The following is a 19,492-nucleotide window of genomic DNA, read 5'->3' as shown; positions in this document are numbered from 1 at the left end:
CCCTTCTCGTCTCTGAACTGCACTGGAAGAGCGTTTCTGTGCAGTGCAGCTGCAGTGACCAACAAGGGGATGGTTAATGTTTACACTCGGGGTTAAATAGCAAAATCTGTGTGGTGGTGGCAACAGTGATCTCATAGTTGGTGTGATAATGTGGCTGTACTTCCTATGAGGTAAATCAACCGAACACATAGTCTGTTGAGGACATTCTCAGCTGTTGTGGCTGTGATACGGTGATGTGTGGCCAGTTACGAAGGCTGCTTAGAAGGGGGGATAGAGGGAGAGCTTTCTGGGGCCCTGCCAAACTGGGGGCCCATGGAGGGCAACAAAATTATGGTCCACTGTAAAGTTAAGTTGTGATAACCATATTTTATTTTTAACCTTTATAATAACTCCTAACTTAGAGCAACAAAAATGTTTTAATTTATGCCATAGTAGCCTTCTAAAAATCTAAACCCCTTTTTTAGTAACAGCAGTAAAATGTGTTTAAAGTGGCAAAAAAGGGCTTTACAAACTTAATGAAAACCACTTAAAAATTCACTAAAAAGGGCATAAAAAGTGGTAAACAGGGATTAATAGTTGTAAAAGTGGATCCATAATAGGCAGAAAGTGGCAATGATGTGTAAAAAGTGTCAGTAATGGTCGATGGTGATGGTGATGAAATTGAATCTTAAAAGTAGCAGAAATGGGTTAAAACTGGCATAAATGTATTTAAAGTGGCAAAAAAGGGTTAACAGAGGCAAAAAGTAGTTGGAAAGTGACCAAGAGGGGCAAAAACAAACCAGTGAAATATAGTTAAAATTGACAAAAAATGGGAAGGTGGTGAAATTGAATTAAAAAGTGGCAGAAATGGGTTGAAAGAGGCAAAAATTGGTTAAAAGTGGCAGAAACTAGTGTGAAAAGGTGAAGAAATTGGATTAAAGGAGCATAAAAGAGTTTAAAGTTGCAAAAAGGGTGAAAAGGTGGTGAAATGGGATAAAAAAATATGTTGAAAGTGGCAAAAAGTGGTTAACAGAAGAAAAAAAAGGCTGAAAGTTGCAGCTATGATTTAAACTTGCAAAAATGGGTACAAAAACTGTAAAAAATTGGCATGAAAAGGTGGTATAATGGAATTAAAAAGTGGCTGATGTGGGTTTCAAGTGGCAAAAATGGATTAAGAGTGGCAAAATTGGTAGGAAATGGAGGTTAAATCAGATTAAAATCATATTAACAGGTTACAAAAAAAAAAGTTGATTTTAAATGGCAAAAGTTGGTTAAAAATGGCAAAAATGGAAAGAAATATTGTCGAAATCAGATATTAGTAGCAGAAATGGGTTGAAAGTGGCAAAAATGTTTAGAAAAATGGTAAAAGGTAGGGGTGCATGATAACTATCGGGCCGATAATTATCGGGCCGATAACAGGAAATTATTGCGTCATTCTTATCGGTCCGATATCATTACGACGAGCCCCGATAACAAATATATTTTTGTCAGCACGGCAGTGCCGGCATTTGTTTTCTTTCTCACGAGACTACACATTCCGAAACAGCAGGTGGCGCCGCAGTACACCATAGATATATATAGAAGAGTAGATACAACACGCCCCTTTGAGCTGTGTGCCTATGGCGAGGCTAAGCTAGTGGGGGCAAAAGTGTCTGGGCATCCCATGGTTATAGATGGCACGAAAACTAAAATAACAATGATGCCTGCACATTGTGCTGCACACAGTTGCACACTACACTGTACAGTTGAAACAAGGAAACTGGAAATAACCTTTCATAGGTAAAAATAGTTTTTGGCTCTTTTTTCATTATTAAATCTTGTTGAGAGCTTACGTAACTACCTGGCTACGAGCAAAACACTAATGTGAGCTAGCAGCTTGACAGCCAAATACCAGACGATTAATAGTAGCTGTAGTATAGTTGTACAAGCAGCAGCAGTAGTAGTATAAATAGCCTTTAGAGTCCTAGCAGTAGTATCAGCATTTGTAATAGTATTACCAGTTGTAGTAGCAGTGCCAGTATCAGCAGTAGTAGTTGGTGTACTACCACTACTAGTACTAGTAGTAGTTATATACGTTATAGTTATATGTATAGTTATATACGTTATTTAAGTCCAAGGTGAAGTGTTACTATTTATTCAGTGACATGCACAACAATTCCAATGTACCTGTTTCTAACTTGTAAAAATGGCAGTAAACTATTCTTTTCTATCTCCACAGAGTGTGTTTGTTTCTATATATAGAGAGAGAGTGAGAGAGAGCTAAGGAGGGAGAGAGAGACAAATAAATTAATATTGATGATTATTTGATTACCTTTACAATTAAATCTTTTGATCTAAAAACATATTTTCTATATGTGTATATCTTTATCTTTCCATTTTTATACATACAACTTTATGTCTATGTATATACATTTATAAATATTTAATGGCTGAACATAAACGATTCCCAGACCTCTGGACTTAAAGAGTAAAATAACTAAAATTGTAGGCTACATTAGTAGAAAAACCTTTTTCGTTTTCTTCTTTTAAAATCAAATGTTCTGTATTAATAGCACATGTTTTGACGTTGACAATAAAGCGAACCGGATGAAAATCGGTTGAGAAATGAGCAAGTTTTGATTTATTTTCAATGTACATGCATTGCCTTTAATGAGAACGTCGCCCCGCCAAGATGGCCGCCACGTAGGCACGTCGCTTAGCGGGCTGCTACAGCGCGCTGGCGTATCTAGTGTTCTATAGATATCTATGCAGTACACGACCTGTTATTAAAGCACCAAAGAAGAAGAGAAAGTAGCAGCCCCTGTGCTAAAATGCTAACAACACGGTGGCGTTATTCAGTATTCCCGGGGAGGTTAGCACAATCGTATGTGTAGAATTTGCCCTGCAAAGGTCGCAAAGAGTACAAAGAAGTCCTCGACTGATCTTATAAGTCACTTAAGAGTCATCATCATAACGACGTTAAAACGAAGCGGCAGCAGCCCCTAGCCTCAGCCGCGGGCATTAGCAGGCATTGAAAACTCCAGAAAGCTTGCCAGAGCTAAAAGGCGCAACGTTATAACAACATCAATCTGACAGTCTCCTGATCCATCGCTACTTTCATAGACGTATACCTGCCTGCTCTGACAGACCCCTAAATATCTCCATTTGTTAAGCATAACAGCCTGTTATCATTTGGTTTTATGGGGGAAAACCGTCTGTCAGTTGTTTGTATATGTTGTACTTGGTACACAAATGTTTAACTAAAAAAAGTTAACTATAATAACAGTTACTAAGTCAGAATAGTTCTTTGTTTTTTGAAAACCACGAGTGATATTAGTTAAAATTAGTTATAAATATCTTTGCTCACTACATATTAACGCCTTCTTACCCCCAGACGTGCATAAACACATCAAATAAACTTCTTTTGTTAAATGAACAATTGAAAAAATATATCGGTTATTATCAGTTATCGTTCATCAGGAGTAGGAAATTATCGGTTATCGTATCGGTTCAAAAAATAGTTATAGTGCATCACTAGTAAAAGGGTTAAGAGAAGCTAAAAAAATAGGCTGGAAATGGCAGATATGGGATCGCATAAATTGGTGTAAAAAGGGTCCAAAAATGGGCATAAAAAGTGGTGTAACTGGATAAAAACGTGGCAAAAATGATAGACCAGTGTGAAATCGAATTAAAAAGTCACAGAAATAGGTTCAAAGAGGCAAACATTGTTTTAAAGTGGCAAAAATGAGCAGAAAAAAAAGTCGTTAAAAAGTGGCATGAAGGGGCGCAGGTGGCCGAGCGGTTAAGGCGCGCCCCATGTACACGGATGGCCTGGGTTCAAATCCGGCCTGAGGCCCTTTGCCGCAGGTCTCTACCCGCTCTCGTCCCTGTTTCCAACTCACTCCACTATCCTCCTCTATCAAATAAAGGCATAAAAATGCCCAAAATAAACATTAAAAAAAAGTGGCATGAAAACATCATTTCAACAGAAGAACCCAACAATAGTTTGACAACCTATTCTGTTCCAAAATGAAGTAATTGTTAGCCAGGACGTTTGTACTAATGCTACTTACCCAGAACATGTACATTGATACTATCAGTACATCACAACTGGGGAGGGCCCATTCTGTGGGTTTGTCAGGGGCCCAGGCAAATTTGTGGGCGGGCCTGTCGGTTAAGAAAAACATTTCCTTTCCTCAGAATCTGCACATGCTCCTTATAAAGCAGGCTGAAAACATGCATGCAAAAAGCAAGCTTAAGAACATCTAATATTTGATTTTTTTCCCCTTGGATTTCACAGGAATCCTAACAGTCAATAAAAGCCAGTCAGGATGAATTTATCTGATCCTTTTATAAAACTTTTTCTTTTAGTCAGATCCTGAGAAAACTGCAATAAAATTCTCTGAGATAGTCATATTAATTCAGACCATAAATACACTCTTTTTTGACTTCAGCAGACTAGACAGCTGTGTTGATCACTGTTTGGGTTTAATAAGAAAGAACTAAAGAACGTCACATGTCACAGGGCAAACATAGCTGCACATGAAAGGCAGCATTCATGAGCTTTTTCACACACGTCTGCAAAACAACTGGCCGCTTCTTAGCAGCACAGAGTTATGTAATGCTTGTTGTGCTAATTAGTTTCAAACAACACCAAACATAAGCTCAACGTGTTGCTTTTTAAGGCACTTTGCATGAATGCAGTATCTGTTTGTTTTGAGAGGATGAGTTTCCACTTCAAGGTCGCAAGTTTCCATCTGACAAAAACATATTTATGACAAACAGAAGGAGAAATATTACTTTCACTGAGTTTGTAGGAGTGGGTGGGAATTTCAGGGAGTGAAAAACAGAACAAAGGGACACCCGGTCAGGTCAAACCTGAAACCTCCTGGGTTGAATTGGCCCGCGTTGTGTGCACTGTGTCCAGGGCTGCCCCGTACATCAGAGCATGTTTACACTCCCCGGGTCTACTACAATCACTTACTGCAGGAAAAACAAGCCTTCTTCTTTGAGCAGGCAGCCAAGAAAAAGCCACTTCTCGCAGCAAGAGAGAAATTCAGATCATCCCTCTCCCACAGCCGCAGAATTCAACAGCAGGTTGGTTAAGGGGAAAACTGAGCGAAAGATGACAGGAGACAAATTGCGGGGCGGAATATCTTCATATTTTCTCTGCACCAAATGAAAGGCTTGGGAAGGTTGATCTCTCAGCTCATGTTTCTCAAACAGTTATCAAGTGCCTGACATGTAAAGCCCATCTCCAGATGAAGGCCGAGTTTCTTGGGTGTTGGAGGAAATAAAAGAAACAGCATGTGCTGTAATTGTAGCAAAGCTAAGATCTGACTCTTCCTTGGTCGTGAGCGTGAATCTCTGGCTGTAAATTGCCAGGCTCCACTGCTCAGACTTACACCTGCAGATGGATTTGTAAAGGTAGGAGGGATTAGGATGAGAGAAAGCGAGGAGGGAAAGAGAGCAACAGAGACTGACACAAAAGAGAGTACAAGACAAACACAGACAGTGAGAAACAAAAAGAAGGAAGTTCTCCAGTCTTTAGTCTACATTCCTCAGCCCTGCTGCCTGAAGAATCCTCAGATCCTGAACCTATACAATCATCCCTCTGCATAAATCTCTGCAAACAATGCTCCCAGCCCAGGAGAGAGGGGGAGATATTCAGCACAGGTGGTGTCAGGTGCTTCCCATTGGAGACAGATGGAGCAGGAGAACGGATTAGAGCAGAACAGATACTCTAAAGCCATTTGTTGGTCTCAGCACCACACAGGAAGCTGATTCATTCATCGCAGGAAGTGACAAAGAAAAACCAAGCACCTGTGTAGCTGATGGAGAGGTCCAAAATCTGCTGGAAACTTCGATGGAAGAATAAAATGCAAATTTATCACAAAAGTGAATAGTGTGAAAATGGATTGCTGGGTCTTTAAAGTTGCACAACCATTTTAATTTAGCTACTACGTCAAGTAAGCTTTAGGGATGCTTCCAGGCAAATAATTTCACATCCAATTAAAGGCTAATTATAATTGTGTTTAGTTACTAGTCTAAAGTCAAATAAACACATTCTGGATACGTACTTCACAACATAATAATGTGAAGTTGGTTGTTTAATACTTACAATTTTTACCACACTCTTCAAGGACGAACTTTTTTTGAGCCTACATTTTTTTTAAATATCCCCCACTATGTAAATAATCCCTCCAGACTCTTGACAACAAGCTTCCATGGAGAGGAAGCTATGATGTCTCATGTATTTAAAGCTCACATGAGGAGTTTTTATCTTGTTGAGAAACAGATGGGCATAAATAGACATACAAAAGCAAGAATGACCATCACTGTCTTGTGCAGTTTTTCTGTAGCTGACCTACCAGAAAGCACCACTTCAATGAGGTCTCCTTCGTGGATGTCCTCTGCTGACGTCAGCCTCTGCAGGATGTTCTCGTCACTTAAGTCATGGCGGAACAGGAGGATCTTGTCATACATGCCGAAGAAGCCGCACTCAGGGAACTGGAGAGATAGAAAGTGAAGATGTGAGCAAAGTGAAGTTATTGGGGTCCATGCCTGATGAATAATGATAGCAGAGTGCAGCACGGTGGTAGGTCCATCTGATGCAGCGATGGGGACAAAGAATGTCAGGGTACCTTGACTTTATCTCACAACAGTTTCAGTAATTAAACACACAGGAATATAGAAAGGCACATGCATTTAGGATTTTCAAAGCTTACATCACCATACTCTGAAACCAATGACTGAAGAACAGAGCTCTTAATAAAGAACTCCTCTTTACACTTAAAAACTGAAACAAACTTAAATCAGTGGCTCTTAACTGGTCTAGCTTCAGGACCAACATGATCTCTTTATAGATGATATTTCTAAAATTTTTAACCACTAAAATCTATTAAATAAAAAATGCTGTGGTTTGGATCTGAAACAGAACAAAACATAATCTATACAGTGCTTGACAAATTTATTAGACCACCCTAACCCTAACCAAAGTAAGGTTTATGCCACAGCTGCCCTAAATTAACAGCATTGGTAATTACCAAAATTGTTTTTAATGTATCTGCAATGGTTAATACACCAATATGTAGAAGCTCTTTAACCCAAATGATATTTTTAATGCTAAAATAGAATTATTATTGTTATCCATTACTTTTTCAAATTTACTGATTTACAAAAAAAACGGAAAAAATAGGAATGCACATTAATATTTCTTGATTAATATGTCGAGTTATAGTTATTTAATTGCATTCCTGAATAGAAAAATTAGTTTAGTGGTTGAATGTTATGCTTGATTCATTTCTAACTTCTCAGAGAACCCAAGAGAGCCGGGTCAAATTGGGTGAATTCGGTTTGAAGTCCCTCGTTTCTGTTCAAAATGGTAAAATGTGGAGAGCTCACTGAAAATGTAAGAGTCCGTATTAAAGCACTTCATGATGCTGGATGGTCTTTGAGACAAATATGACAGGTGGTCTAATAAATTTGTTAAGCACTGAATGTCAACATAGCAAAGGGTAAGGGTAAGCTTAGAGTTGATTTAAAGGCCAGATTTATAAGAATATACCATTAGTTTAAGTGATTGAAAAAAACAACTCAAAGAAAGAAAAACTTGCTTTCTCATGCATGAGAGCTCCTCACCACCTCACCATGTGGATGTAGCATTGCTCCACTGAGAACCCAGGACTAATTTCACCCCTGATTATACTATAAATAGTCATATCATAGTGATATTTATAGACTTTATTCACAGATCCTTTATTTTTAAGTCACACAGAGGCAGAACTGTTTCCCTTATCACTGGAAATGTTGCATGTGACATCTTTTATAAATAGTGTGATGAAGTTTCTGACAAGTCTCAACAGAAGAAGAACATTAGCGCCAGTATTAGTGAATCGGGTACTTTTTGCAATTAGGCTGATTTTAGTGATGGGAATTCTGGCTTTTTTTAGTGATCTGGATCATTGTGCTCAGATCTTCAGCTCCCAAATGGCTCTTCATTTGGTGGCTTTTTGGCTTCATTACAGTGCCTATAAAAAGCATTAACCCCCTATTGGTTTTATAAATCAGTTATGATCAATCTAATCTGGCTTTTTTGATTTAAAAAAAAAATCAAAAAATAATCTTTAAGATCAAAGTGAAAACAGATTTCTACAAATCAATATTGATTGGTTGGTGCTAGTAGTCTCACAATTAGCGAAATGGGGATCACCTGAGTAGCAGGTGATAAAATATGTGTCTCAAGTGAATGTGTTTCAAGTGATTTTAGTATAAAGACACCAGCGTCTGGAAGGTCCAGCCACTGGTTAATCAGTATTCCTGGCTACTATTTCACTCTGAAGGCAAAAGAACACTACAAGAAACTCAGAGAAAGGTTATGAAGTCAGGGGATGGATACAAAAAAGTTTCCAAGGCACTGAACATCCCCCTGGAGTCCAGTTAAATCCATCATCAAGAAATGGAAAGAATATAGCACATGTTTAAATCTGCCTAGATCAGGCCATCCTCACAAACTGAGTGACTGTGCAAGAGGGAGACTAGTGAGAGAGATCACCATGACACCTATGACTACTCTGAAGGAGTTACAAGCTTCAGCAGCTGAAATCGGAGACTCTGCATACAACTTTTGCCCAGATTCTTCACCAGTCAAAGCTTTATGGTAGAGTGGCAAAGAAAAGAACGAAAACTCATTAAATCTCGACTAGAATTTGCCAAAGGTATTTGGGAGACTACATGGTCAAATGGAAGAAAGTTCTTTGTTTTGATGAGACCAAAATGGTGCTATTTGGCCATCAGACAAGACACTTTGTTTAGCTGACACCAAACTAGGGCAGAATAATTGGGAAAATTGTTTAGTTGAAACTATTTTTTCTAATACTGTGATTGCGATTTAATATGCGATCATTTTCTGGGTTCCTCGTCTTAAGTATTTTTCTCCAAAAAATGAGCAATTAATCATTCTATGTTATGACCAAGATAATATTAGATTGATTAAACTAAGGCTAAATGATTCTGAAAAAAAAATGGTTAGGATTATTTTCATTCATTTTGCAAAATGTATTTTAATCATGGTACCAAAGGGAATGACCTTTTCATATCATTCTCATTTTGAGTGAGACAAAATACAGAAATAAGGAAAGTAGGATTTTTTGCAAACTATTCTAAGAAATTGAAGCTTGAATGAAGGCGTGTAGAGCATAACATCAACAAATACTTATATATTGCGATTTAATCTCAATTTCAATGAACTGCCCAGCCCTACACCAAACACTGCTCATCATAACAAACACACCGTCCCTACTGTGAAGCACAGTGGTGGCAGCATCATGCTGGGGGGATGCTACTCAGCAGCCAGAGGACAATCTTATTCAGCCTGCAAGAGAACTTCTTGATTGATTTATAAATTAAATAAAAGGGTTTTGTGAATCTTCCTTAAATTAATGAGTGTTTTATTATTCCAATGAATACCACTATGAAAACATTCAATAATCTGAATAATCAGCTCAAAAGTCACATCAAAGCCAAAAAAAACCCTCAACAGTCACGTACAATGGTTGAGGCCAAGCTAATTCTAGACTTGCCAGATCAGACCTATAGAGCTTGGTGCAATGTCATAAGGTCATGTGACCGAGGACAGGGGCTGTGAGGAGGGTGGTAGAGGGAGGCAGAAGAGGAGGAGGGAGGAGGTAAACATCCTGAGAGGAGCGGAGGAGAGTCAACTCAAAGGAAGTACAGCGGCAGCTAAAACTGAGTCACTTCCTGTTCATAGGGCAGCTCAAAGCTTCTTAAAGAGTGATGTGCTTCAGGCCAACAACACAAAAACAGAACGTATATGTATATGCTAATAATTATTATACATAAACAAACAGTAACTAAATAAATATTCGAAGCTTTCAGGTTTCTGGTTTGAGAAGGTCACAGGTTTGTACTGCACTAAGGGATAAAATCACAGTCATACTGACAGCGCTGAAAAGCTGATCACCAGTAGGCAGAGTTTCATGTAATCCTTTATGGTTTGTATCAAAGTGAGACTTGGGACATGGCATTTCAACACCCAGGATTGGGCTCAGACTCTGTGCCAAGCAGGCTGGTACTAGAGGAGCCACCAGCTGTTTCCCCCTGAACCAGGGTCACACACAATGGGCCACGGAGAACAATGTCATGATGGCCCAGGAGCACAAGCATTGGCAGAGTGTCTGGGCACGGGACGCGCAAGACACCTGGAGTCTTTCTACTGCCAAGAACCACAGATCCAGAAACAGCGAGACAGATTGATGGCTCCGGAAAACATGGGTGTATCAGATGACGCGTGTCACCAAAGCCAAAAGAATGAACTGCGAGGAGGCAAAAATTTAACTCTGCATGAAAAGTGATGAATACTGAGGTCTGTTCTGGCCTTGAGGCAGCAAAGTGGACTAGTGGTTTGAGTGAGACGATCCAAATACAGACCCGAACTGCATGTGCCCCTCTGATCTCCCATAGAAACAGAGCAAGCCCCCATCCTATTAGGGATCAGTAAAGATTTCAAGAAACATTATGTAAGCTAAGAATAGATCAGGTCTACCGGCATACTAAGGAAATATGTTCAGCTGAAGCATCAGTGTTAATGGGAACATGGGCCAATAGTAGTTTCAGATGCCTGGCGAGCCATACTGGACCAATCAGGAGGTAACTAGATATTGTTTTTGGAAGATTCACCACTGCTGAGGATTCCATATGTTGATTCAGTTCACCTCCAATGTAATAAGCAGGGGGTACATAATCTGCTGGCAAATACCTCAAAACCAAAACTATCAGTGTTGCTCTATACTTAATTTAATTTGGGTGAACCAACCCTTTGAATAAATATAGAAATTAAGGATTAAATTAGAGTATGAAATGACTACATTATTTCCATCTTAACCCCAATAATTACCAAGGTGGTCGGTCAAAAATATTTGGGTTCTGAGGTTGTGTGAGGTAAACGCTTTTATATAAAGAAAAAAAATGAGTACTGCTTTGTTCTTTTCGTAGTAACACAAGCACAAATTCCACACAGCAAAGTGGCCTTGACATGATATAGTCTTTCTAGCATGGACAGGTATATATTTCTTTGAGTTGTGAGCAGCTGCTTAGCTTTTTTCTCTCAATTTAACACATGCGTTCAAGTTCATATTCGTCAGACCACTATTTGTATTTTTTTGCAATAGTTGGCGATGAGTTTGTTAAAATGGTGTTGTAAACTGAATTAGAATTGGTAAAGCTACACAAAGATATAACATTCAAAAGTCCTTTTACCATTATCTACTAATTGGCAGCATGTCTGTCTGTCTGTCTGTCTGGATATGCATACCACATCATTGCTCCAATTGTCCTTAATACGTCTCAGAAGACTTCTTGAGTGTTGTGGTTTGAAACTAATCCGACACACCAGATGGACTTGTTTTACACATCCATCTGGAAAACCTTCCACAGACGGTGTTTGGGAAAGGGCAGAGCCTTTGAAAAAAAAAAAAACTCAGAGGGTGATTCTGTCACATCTTTACAGGTCAATCAGAGCAACAAAACACCTGATGTAGCTGCTACTGAGGTGCACCCCTACCAAGGAGTAAACTCCATAAAGAACTGCATAACACGAACCATGGTGACTGTAGACTTTTGTTGTTTTTGAAAAGAAAACTCAATGCTGTTCTTTGTTCTTCTTTTAACAAAGAAATGTCATCAAGTTTTGATAAAACTAACGCTTTAGCAGCATCCATGCTAATCTCTTCCATTTCTGCCATAATTGCACCAGCCTCTTGTCCATGCTTGCTTACATCAGGACTCCGCTGCACCAGAAAGTACAGCCCCTCAATGCTGATTGGTCCTGTCACTTTCTAACTGGTCCCAAACTGTTCAGATGGGAGCTTTGCAAGATGGATTTGCCAGTGAGAAACACGGAAATGGGGGAATCCATCTGCTCTGCAAGGTTAGTTTAAAACTGGTGCAAAAAAACCCTCATAAATATGTATACATTTTTTATCAAATCCAAAATTGTAGCGCCTTTTGCTTCGTTTTGTCCCCCTCACCATCTCCATCCCCCACTTCCCCTGTATAACACATATGCTCACGCCGCCACAGTGCTGAACACATAGAAACTACTGTCTACTGTGCTCATGACTCTGGGTTTTCTTTATAACTGGGAGAGAAAGTGACAGAGATGGAAAATAACTTGATTTTGCTAAGACACACCCACAGGAAACATATTTGGCATGCTGGGATGTGATGATACAGCTGCTTCACGATCTCTGATTAAAGTAAGCTCTCTTTAAAGCACTTCTCCATGCTCATATCTAACAAGATAACACAGATGTGCCACACGTTGGTGTTAGAAATCACAGTTTATTCAATGTTATTTGTTGGTTGTAGTTGACAGTGCTGCGTAAATATGTTTAAATGTGTCTATCTTCATGCAGCCAAACGGTGGTATTCTTCGTTAAAGCGCTACAATTAAGTGTGTGCTCCAAAATTTGGGAAGTCAAAAAGCACAGCTTTAATGTTCTCTTTATCATGCAATCACTGCAAACACACACCAGGGTGTGGAGATGCTGAGACATTATGCAGTTATTTTGGGAAAAAGCACACCTTTCCATACAAGTTGGCCTTACTGCATGAAGCATCTAATGACAAGGGGGGTAACAGCACAGGCTAAATAGACTAAACATTCGCCTACTGTCTGTGAGAGATGATGGCGGTGCGCTGCAGGTTTTATGATGCGCAAACTTTCCAGAGATCAGGAAACAATTTCCCCTGTGTATGACTTTGAAAAACTGATGATAAAATCATGTGTAAACAAGGTCAGGAAACACCATGATGCATGACAAGGATGCAAGTGTTGTGGCTGATTACTAGACTTCTTCATTCAGGGAGGAAGCTTTGTCAAGGAGGTGCTTCGGTGAACACATTAATATTGCCATACCTTTAGTCTGGCATAATAAAAGTCTGTCATCTTCTTTGTCTGTGTAGGTTTACCTACCAGTAAATGGCTTTTGGACTAAACCAAATGGAGGAAGACATGCAATATGATCTGTAAGTTTGACATAGCACTGACTACCACTAGCCCAGTTCTAGAAACCCATTTATGGATAGATACATTTATGACAATGTGTACTTAATACAATAAAACTAGTTCAAATACAATTAATCCATAGTGGCACGAATCTGAAAATGAGGGTGCAACAACCTTTATGCTATGAAGGAGGAGGCTGGGGTGGAAGACAAATACAAAATGGGCCTATGAGATTTGACAGTCATTGCATTCAGTTTTTAATTACATTGTACATAGTTTCCCAACTTTTTGGGAATTTGGGTTTTATATTGCCATATTGATATTTTATCTAAAAACTAAACACAGGGCTTTGAAAAAAATGTGGACTAGAGTTGTGTTCCAGCAACTGTCAGTTTTTTTTTACCTCTTGGTCAAATGTGTCATGAGTCAACCATCGAACATGTAAAAAGAGGATTCAGCTGCATCAAAACATCTGCAAAATTTGAGACATTAACGTTTAGTAAGGCACGCGCCTTTCTAATGGAACACCTCTAGCTCACCCCCTCCCTCTGACACAACTATATCCTAAAGTCTGTCACCCTCTGGGGTGATTAATGCTGCATGGATCAAACTGACACCACCACAAGCAGTGGGGGCATCCTTCCTGAACCGGCGCAGTGTCCCTGTGGGCTTTTCCTCCACTTGCCTGCTTTCGAAATTCTCCAGCACACACGCCATAAAAATTACATGTTGATACTCAATTCTAGCCAGCTGTAGTCACCTCCTCTTGGCTCTCTGTGCGATCCTTTCCACTGTGCATATCAGATCCAATACCAGAGCAGGAGCATCTGCAAGCCAGCACACAAAGCCTGCAAGGGCAGAGGACATCACTTTTTTTCCATGCCTCATTAAAGTGGGAGAAAGCCAGACAAACAAGAACAATAGACTGGCAGATTTAGGGCAAAGGCACATTTAACAATATGTCGTTCAGATGATAGAGATAAAGTGATGGCTAAACTGTAAGAGCACGCAGGCATGAAACTGAAACCCAGCATGTCAAAATAAACTTACATCCTGCTCCAGTACACTTCTGCACCCTCACACACCATCTCCCACACATGCTACTACATACACCTCCCTACCCCATAGTGACTAAGCATGTCTTTTGTCATCTTCAAACGCAGATCCATTCAGCCGAGCAGCCACGACCACACACGCACACCAAAGACCCCAGCGTGAAGGAGCTGTGTGTGAGGTCCACAAGTCAAACTGGAAAGACGAGTGGAAAGGGGCTTTGCAGTAGTAAGCTTTTGTTAAACGAACTAATCCGCCATTGATATGCTAAATCCTGTTATAAGGAAAGAAAGTTGGAGGAAAGAGAAAAGAAGAAAACAAGGAGATGATGGGGGTAGAGGGCCAGAGAGTGGGACAGATCCGAAATATGGTCCCATTTCACTTGCAGCCAAAAACAAATGATCTCAAGACAGCTATGAAAAAAGATCTGGTTTGAATAACATTTGGCATTTAGCAATATTGATGACTTATCCTGCACAGCTATCACTATTAGTTGCACTGAAATGACAAATTAGGGCTATGAGTCAAAAGTCATAACTCATCCATGTTCTTCTAATGAAGGCTGTGACATTAAACCCGTAAACAAAGCTGCGGTTTGTGCTGAGAGTTCTGCTGAATTTATTCACCATTGATGGAAAATAACACAAAACCAATGCATCGGGCCAATCAGTCATGGAAGACAGTAACTGTTTTTGTCGAAACAGAATGGTGTTCACATGACTATGTGGTTCGACATTTGTGTCTGTTGAAGAGGTGGGTGGCAAAAAGGAAGCAGTGTTGAGAGCAATGCATGGGCTCCGACAGATGGCCGTGTGATTACAGTAAGGAAAAGTATGCTGCTTGACCTCAGGCTGCCTCACACCTTTACTGGGCTGGCAGCAGGCCAGACAGATGTGCAGGACAGTCACAGCAAAACGTCACGCTCGGTCAGCATCAGCTAAAGGTTTACATGCATGTGCAGACAAATGCACAATGCAATGCATTAGGGATGCAACGATATACCTCGCAAGACATTTAAACACCACAACAAATATGAACAACTTAAACTGATTTAACGATAGATATGCATGTCTAATTCAGCACTTTGATGCATAAAATGAAACCAGCATGAAATTGAAATAGACCCTTCTGTTGGATTTTTTTTAATTGTATTCAGAAAGAAACAAAGTTAAAATTTGGCATTTTTTTTATTTTGAAAGACTTCAATCAAGCTTTAACAATTTAAAAATAACGGCATGACAGGCAGGTAAAAAATCCCGAAAGACCCTCACACTCTTAAAAAATGTTTTCTGCGTAATGTTTACTATGGTTTCTGATAAAAAATGGTTACTAGTGGAGCAGGTGACCTAGTGGTCAAAGGCACCCCCCATGTACGCAGGCGGCCCGGGTTCGAATCTGGCCTGAGGCCCTTTACCGCATGTCTCTCCCCCACTCTTGACCCTGTTTCCGATTCTATCCACTGTCCTCCTCTATCTAATAAAGGCACAAAAATGCCCAAAAATAAATCTTAAAAAAACAAAAGGTTACTATTTTCCTCATTAATGGTGAAGAAAACCTAAGACAAAAATCACCAACCACAAGATATAGTTGACAGCCAAAACAAGGCAGTCACGTCCACCCATTCAGGCTCACAGCTGTTAATAATATTAGCCCTGCTGATCTGTGGTGATGAACACTGGACCAGTATTATGACATAAGAATGTCTTTCAGACCTTGTGCAAGAACTCTCCTGTGTCATCATCTGGAAAAAGCTTGTTTTGAGGCACAAACTTTTTAACCACCAGTGGTCAATGTGATATTCTGTTGAGATACGGCTCACAAGTTCTGCTGTACCATACATATACAATGTCGAGTGTCTTAATGAGAGTTTAAAACCCTGGCTTTTCAAAAACACTTTCTGGGGCCATGTCTTTGGTGATGTGTTGTATTACTGCAGCAGTAGCCCTAGAGGTATATTTTACCACTTTTGAAATCAAAACCACTGCCACATGACAGATCCAGTGCTGTTTTTCTTCAGAACAAAATCAGCCATCGGCATCTCAAGCTAATGTCTCTTAACACTCCCAACTCTCCTTGGCTGTCTGTTTACTTTTTTCCGCTCTCTCCATGCCTCCCTCCTCTTCTGATACAAAAATGTGCATGCACAGAGGATGGGATGGACGTGGGAGTGTGCCGTCTGCTGTGAAAGAGGCATCAGGAGACTGTGGGAGAAGCGAAACTCCAGAGCAGGATTGGGCAGTATTGATTTGTTAATACAGCCACAGCCTCCCTAAATTTTACTGGGGTACACAGTATTACCACCAGGTGTTTTAAAAACCACAATGTACAAGCACTTGTTGACATGCATGCGAAAGCACAGCTAGCATAGCGCAGACTTTTGCAGCGCTTCATCTTATCCTTTAACAAAATGTTTTGAGTCTAACAAATATGTTTAAAGCTGGCATTTACAGGAGTTCTGGAAATAGTTTATAGTTGAAACACTGCTCTTATACATAATTGTTACATCCTAACAATAGGTTGCAATACTGATCTCTGAAGACACAGCTTTTGAATAGCAGAATATCGACATAATATCTCCCTTTGATAAATATTTATATTAAATTGCTAACACTTGAAAGGCTATCAAGTTTATATTGTCATCACATAATGCAAAGAAAAGAAAAAAAATCGCATATGCCATTACTATGTTAAAACGATATGCTATTAAATAAGGGTGAGGGAAAAACTGATACAGCATAGTATCGCAATATTTTGCATGGAATATATCGTATCATATCTTCCACCAAGTATCGCTTTTTTTCAAATTAATTGCTAATGTAAACTGAAGTCTATGATACTGGATAAATAACATCAGTTGCTTTTCTGTCTCCACTTGATGATGCTGTCGCGTCCTTTGTCCAGAAGTGATGATCATACAGCCAGAGAAAAAATTAGGTTAAACAATATGGCAGGCCCAGGAAAAGGACATTAGGAGCGCAAGCAGGACACAAACAACATGGACATGACACATGGGATTTGCAAGGAGTAAAATACTGCAGTAATATGATAAAAAATACTCTGCGTATTGCAAAATGTTTAAAATCGCAACAATATCAAACTGTTGCATAAGTATCGTGATAATACTGTATTGTGGGGCCACTAGTGATTCCCACCTAAGCGGCAACCTCCGATCCTGAAATATGAAGCCAATGCAGAAGTGCAAAAAATTGCATTACAAAGACTGTCCACTTGAGGCTAGCTGCAGGAACACCGGAAGTCCTGTCTGGACACCTGTTAAAAAGCCGTTGTTTACACTAGAAATAAACTGGTGCACAGCCTGGTTCAAAAAACCAAACGTGTCCCATTATGTCTTCTTGTGCTCTCACTGTACGGGTGGAATTCTTTTGTACCATAATCATTTAGATTATATTTAGGAAAAACCTCATTGCGGACTGATTGGCACGTCTAATTTGACTGACAGATAGCTTGACAGACAGAGGCTACATTTCTGTCAGCCAGAATGCTAGCTAGCAAGCTGACAGGAAGTCACGCTCAGTAGGTGGGCCAATAGGTTGATCCAAAGTTCGGTTGAGACCGCGATTTCAATATGGAAGCCGCCGCGGATTGTAGGGCCATATGATTGATTTATGCATTAACAGAATCACAGACAGAATCACGGAATTGGCCAATAAAAATGGAATTTACAATTTAGCTGCTATATATATATATATATATATATATATATATATATATATATATATGGGAATATGTTTTGGGGGATCACTAAAGCTGGGCACAACTTGTGCCTCACTTCACAAACACTCACCCCGCCCCCTCCTAAACAGTAACAGCATGTCACGAAACACTGGCAAACATCACGTAGCTCAACACGGGGCAGTACCGTGCGACCTAATGTTGCACCTGAAAGAAAACTCATCCGTGCTACAAGTTCTTTTACCTCACCACACCAGAGTCACGGAGAGAGTGAGGTGTGTCTGTGCGCGAGGCACACAGCTGAAGTTATAACTTGAAGACCTGCTTACCCCTCACAGACTTGAAACTCGAGATGGACGGACTGGAGATTTTACGAAGTCCCGCAGTCTAAATGATGTTAAATTCAAGTAACAGTTAGTTTAATAATTCCTGCTGTAGATACTGTAGCTCCCTTTGGTTGCTTTACAAGCCAAGTGTGTCTGCATTAACATAGTGGTCTGATTTGAGGCAGATGGACAGACAGTGAGAATGGAGATGATGAGAACCGTTACAGTCAGGAGTAAAAACACAATGCAGCATCAAACTGCATGCACTGTTACATATTAAGAGAGTAAAGAAAAGTTAAGGTAACAGGTCTTCTTTTAACCATTTAACTTTAATGTGACCCTCTTATTAAGTTACTATCACTCTGTGTTTGAGAGAACAGAAGGATTTCTCCATTTACATAATAAACATCAGTTAGGATGTGATTATACACGTGGCTGTGTCTTAAAATGTTGGAAATATCTGACTGTTACACTGGTTATATTTATTTTATATCAGGGTTATCCAAACAATGGCTCCTGGGCCAACTGTGGCCCTTTTTCAATAAATTTAAGTTTATTTCTTTTTAATTAGTGTAAATTTGATTCATTTACATAAAAAAGACACTTTTTATGGTAAAATTAGTAGAAAGGTTAAGAAACTGAATTCCAAAAAATTTAAATGGAAAAATGGGATTTTGGAAAAAAATAAAACAGAATTTGGCTAAAGGTAAAACAGATTTCATAGGGCCGTAGGATTGGCTTCAAGAGCTGTTTGAGTCCACCTATTGTAAGCAGACATCTGACGTCACACAGGGTTTGTCCAATTCTTTCTACAGTCTACCCCTACTATTAAATAGGGATGCACTGATATCGATACCAGTATTTGCTATTGTACCTTTACAAAGCCTTGTACTCATACTCATAAAACATTGCAGACACTGTATTTAGTATTATCTTACAGCATGTTTTCCTCTCATTCAGTAGGTAATCACAGTTGGAGCCATCTGTGCAGTTGGGTGACATTTTCAACATAAATTAGGATGCAAAAGTGAAAACTATACACTGCTGAATTGTTAGGAAGATGAGTGAGGAAAATCTTATGAAACTGTGATTAACTTTCAAAATAATTTTGACAAATGTATAGGTATTAAGTTTCATATTTGTAGACTATAACAGCAAGTTCCCAAATGCAAGTACTTGTACTTCATCTTAAAAAAAAGGATACTGATGTTTTTTTCCAAGGTTAATAAATCGATGAACCTGATTGGCTGATCCATTCATCTCATAGTTTTTTTAAATTTTGCCCTCGTCTCAGTTTTTTAAAGTCAGCCTTTCATCCTCTCTTACATAGTCTCTTGAATTTGAACAATGGTTCTTTTCACAAATGTTCTTCAAAGCAGATGCTTTTGAAAATGCCAGTTTTGTAATTCTGTATGACAGTCATGTGATCGCTGGC

At 39.4% G+C, this 19,492-nt stretch overlaps 1 protein-coding gene across 2 annotated transcripts in view; it reads right to left on the bottom strand.

Moving 5' to 3' along the window:
- prkd3 (protein kinase D3) overlaps nucleotides 1–19,492 on the bottom strand; it is a 77,076-nt gene that overhangs the window by 26,264 nt on the left and 31,320 nt on the right. For both annotated transcript variants that reach the window (XM_041812412.1, XM_041812411.1), the window contains exon 3: nucleotides 6,330–6,468. In XM_041812412.1, coding sequence (XP_041668346.1) covers nucleotides 6,330–6,468 — 139 coding nt within the window. The remainder of the gene's footprint in view (nucleotides 1–6,329; nucleotides 6,469–19,492) is intronic.

The sequence above is a fragment of the Cheilinus undulatus genome, linkage group 18 (genome assembly GCF_018320785.1).
Source record: "Cheilinus undulatus linkage group 18, ASM1832078v1, whole genome shotgun sequence".
In the NCBI taxonomy this organism is placed as follows: domain Eukaryota; kingdom Metazoa; phylum Chordata; class Actinopteri; order Labriformes; family Labridae; genus Cheilinus; species Cheilinus undulatus.
This window is presented reverse-complemented; position numbering and strand designations above follow the sequence as displayed.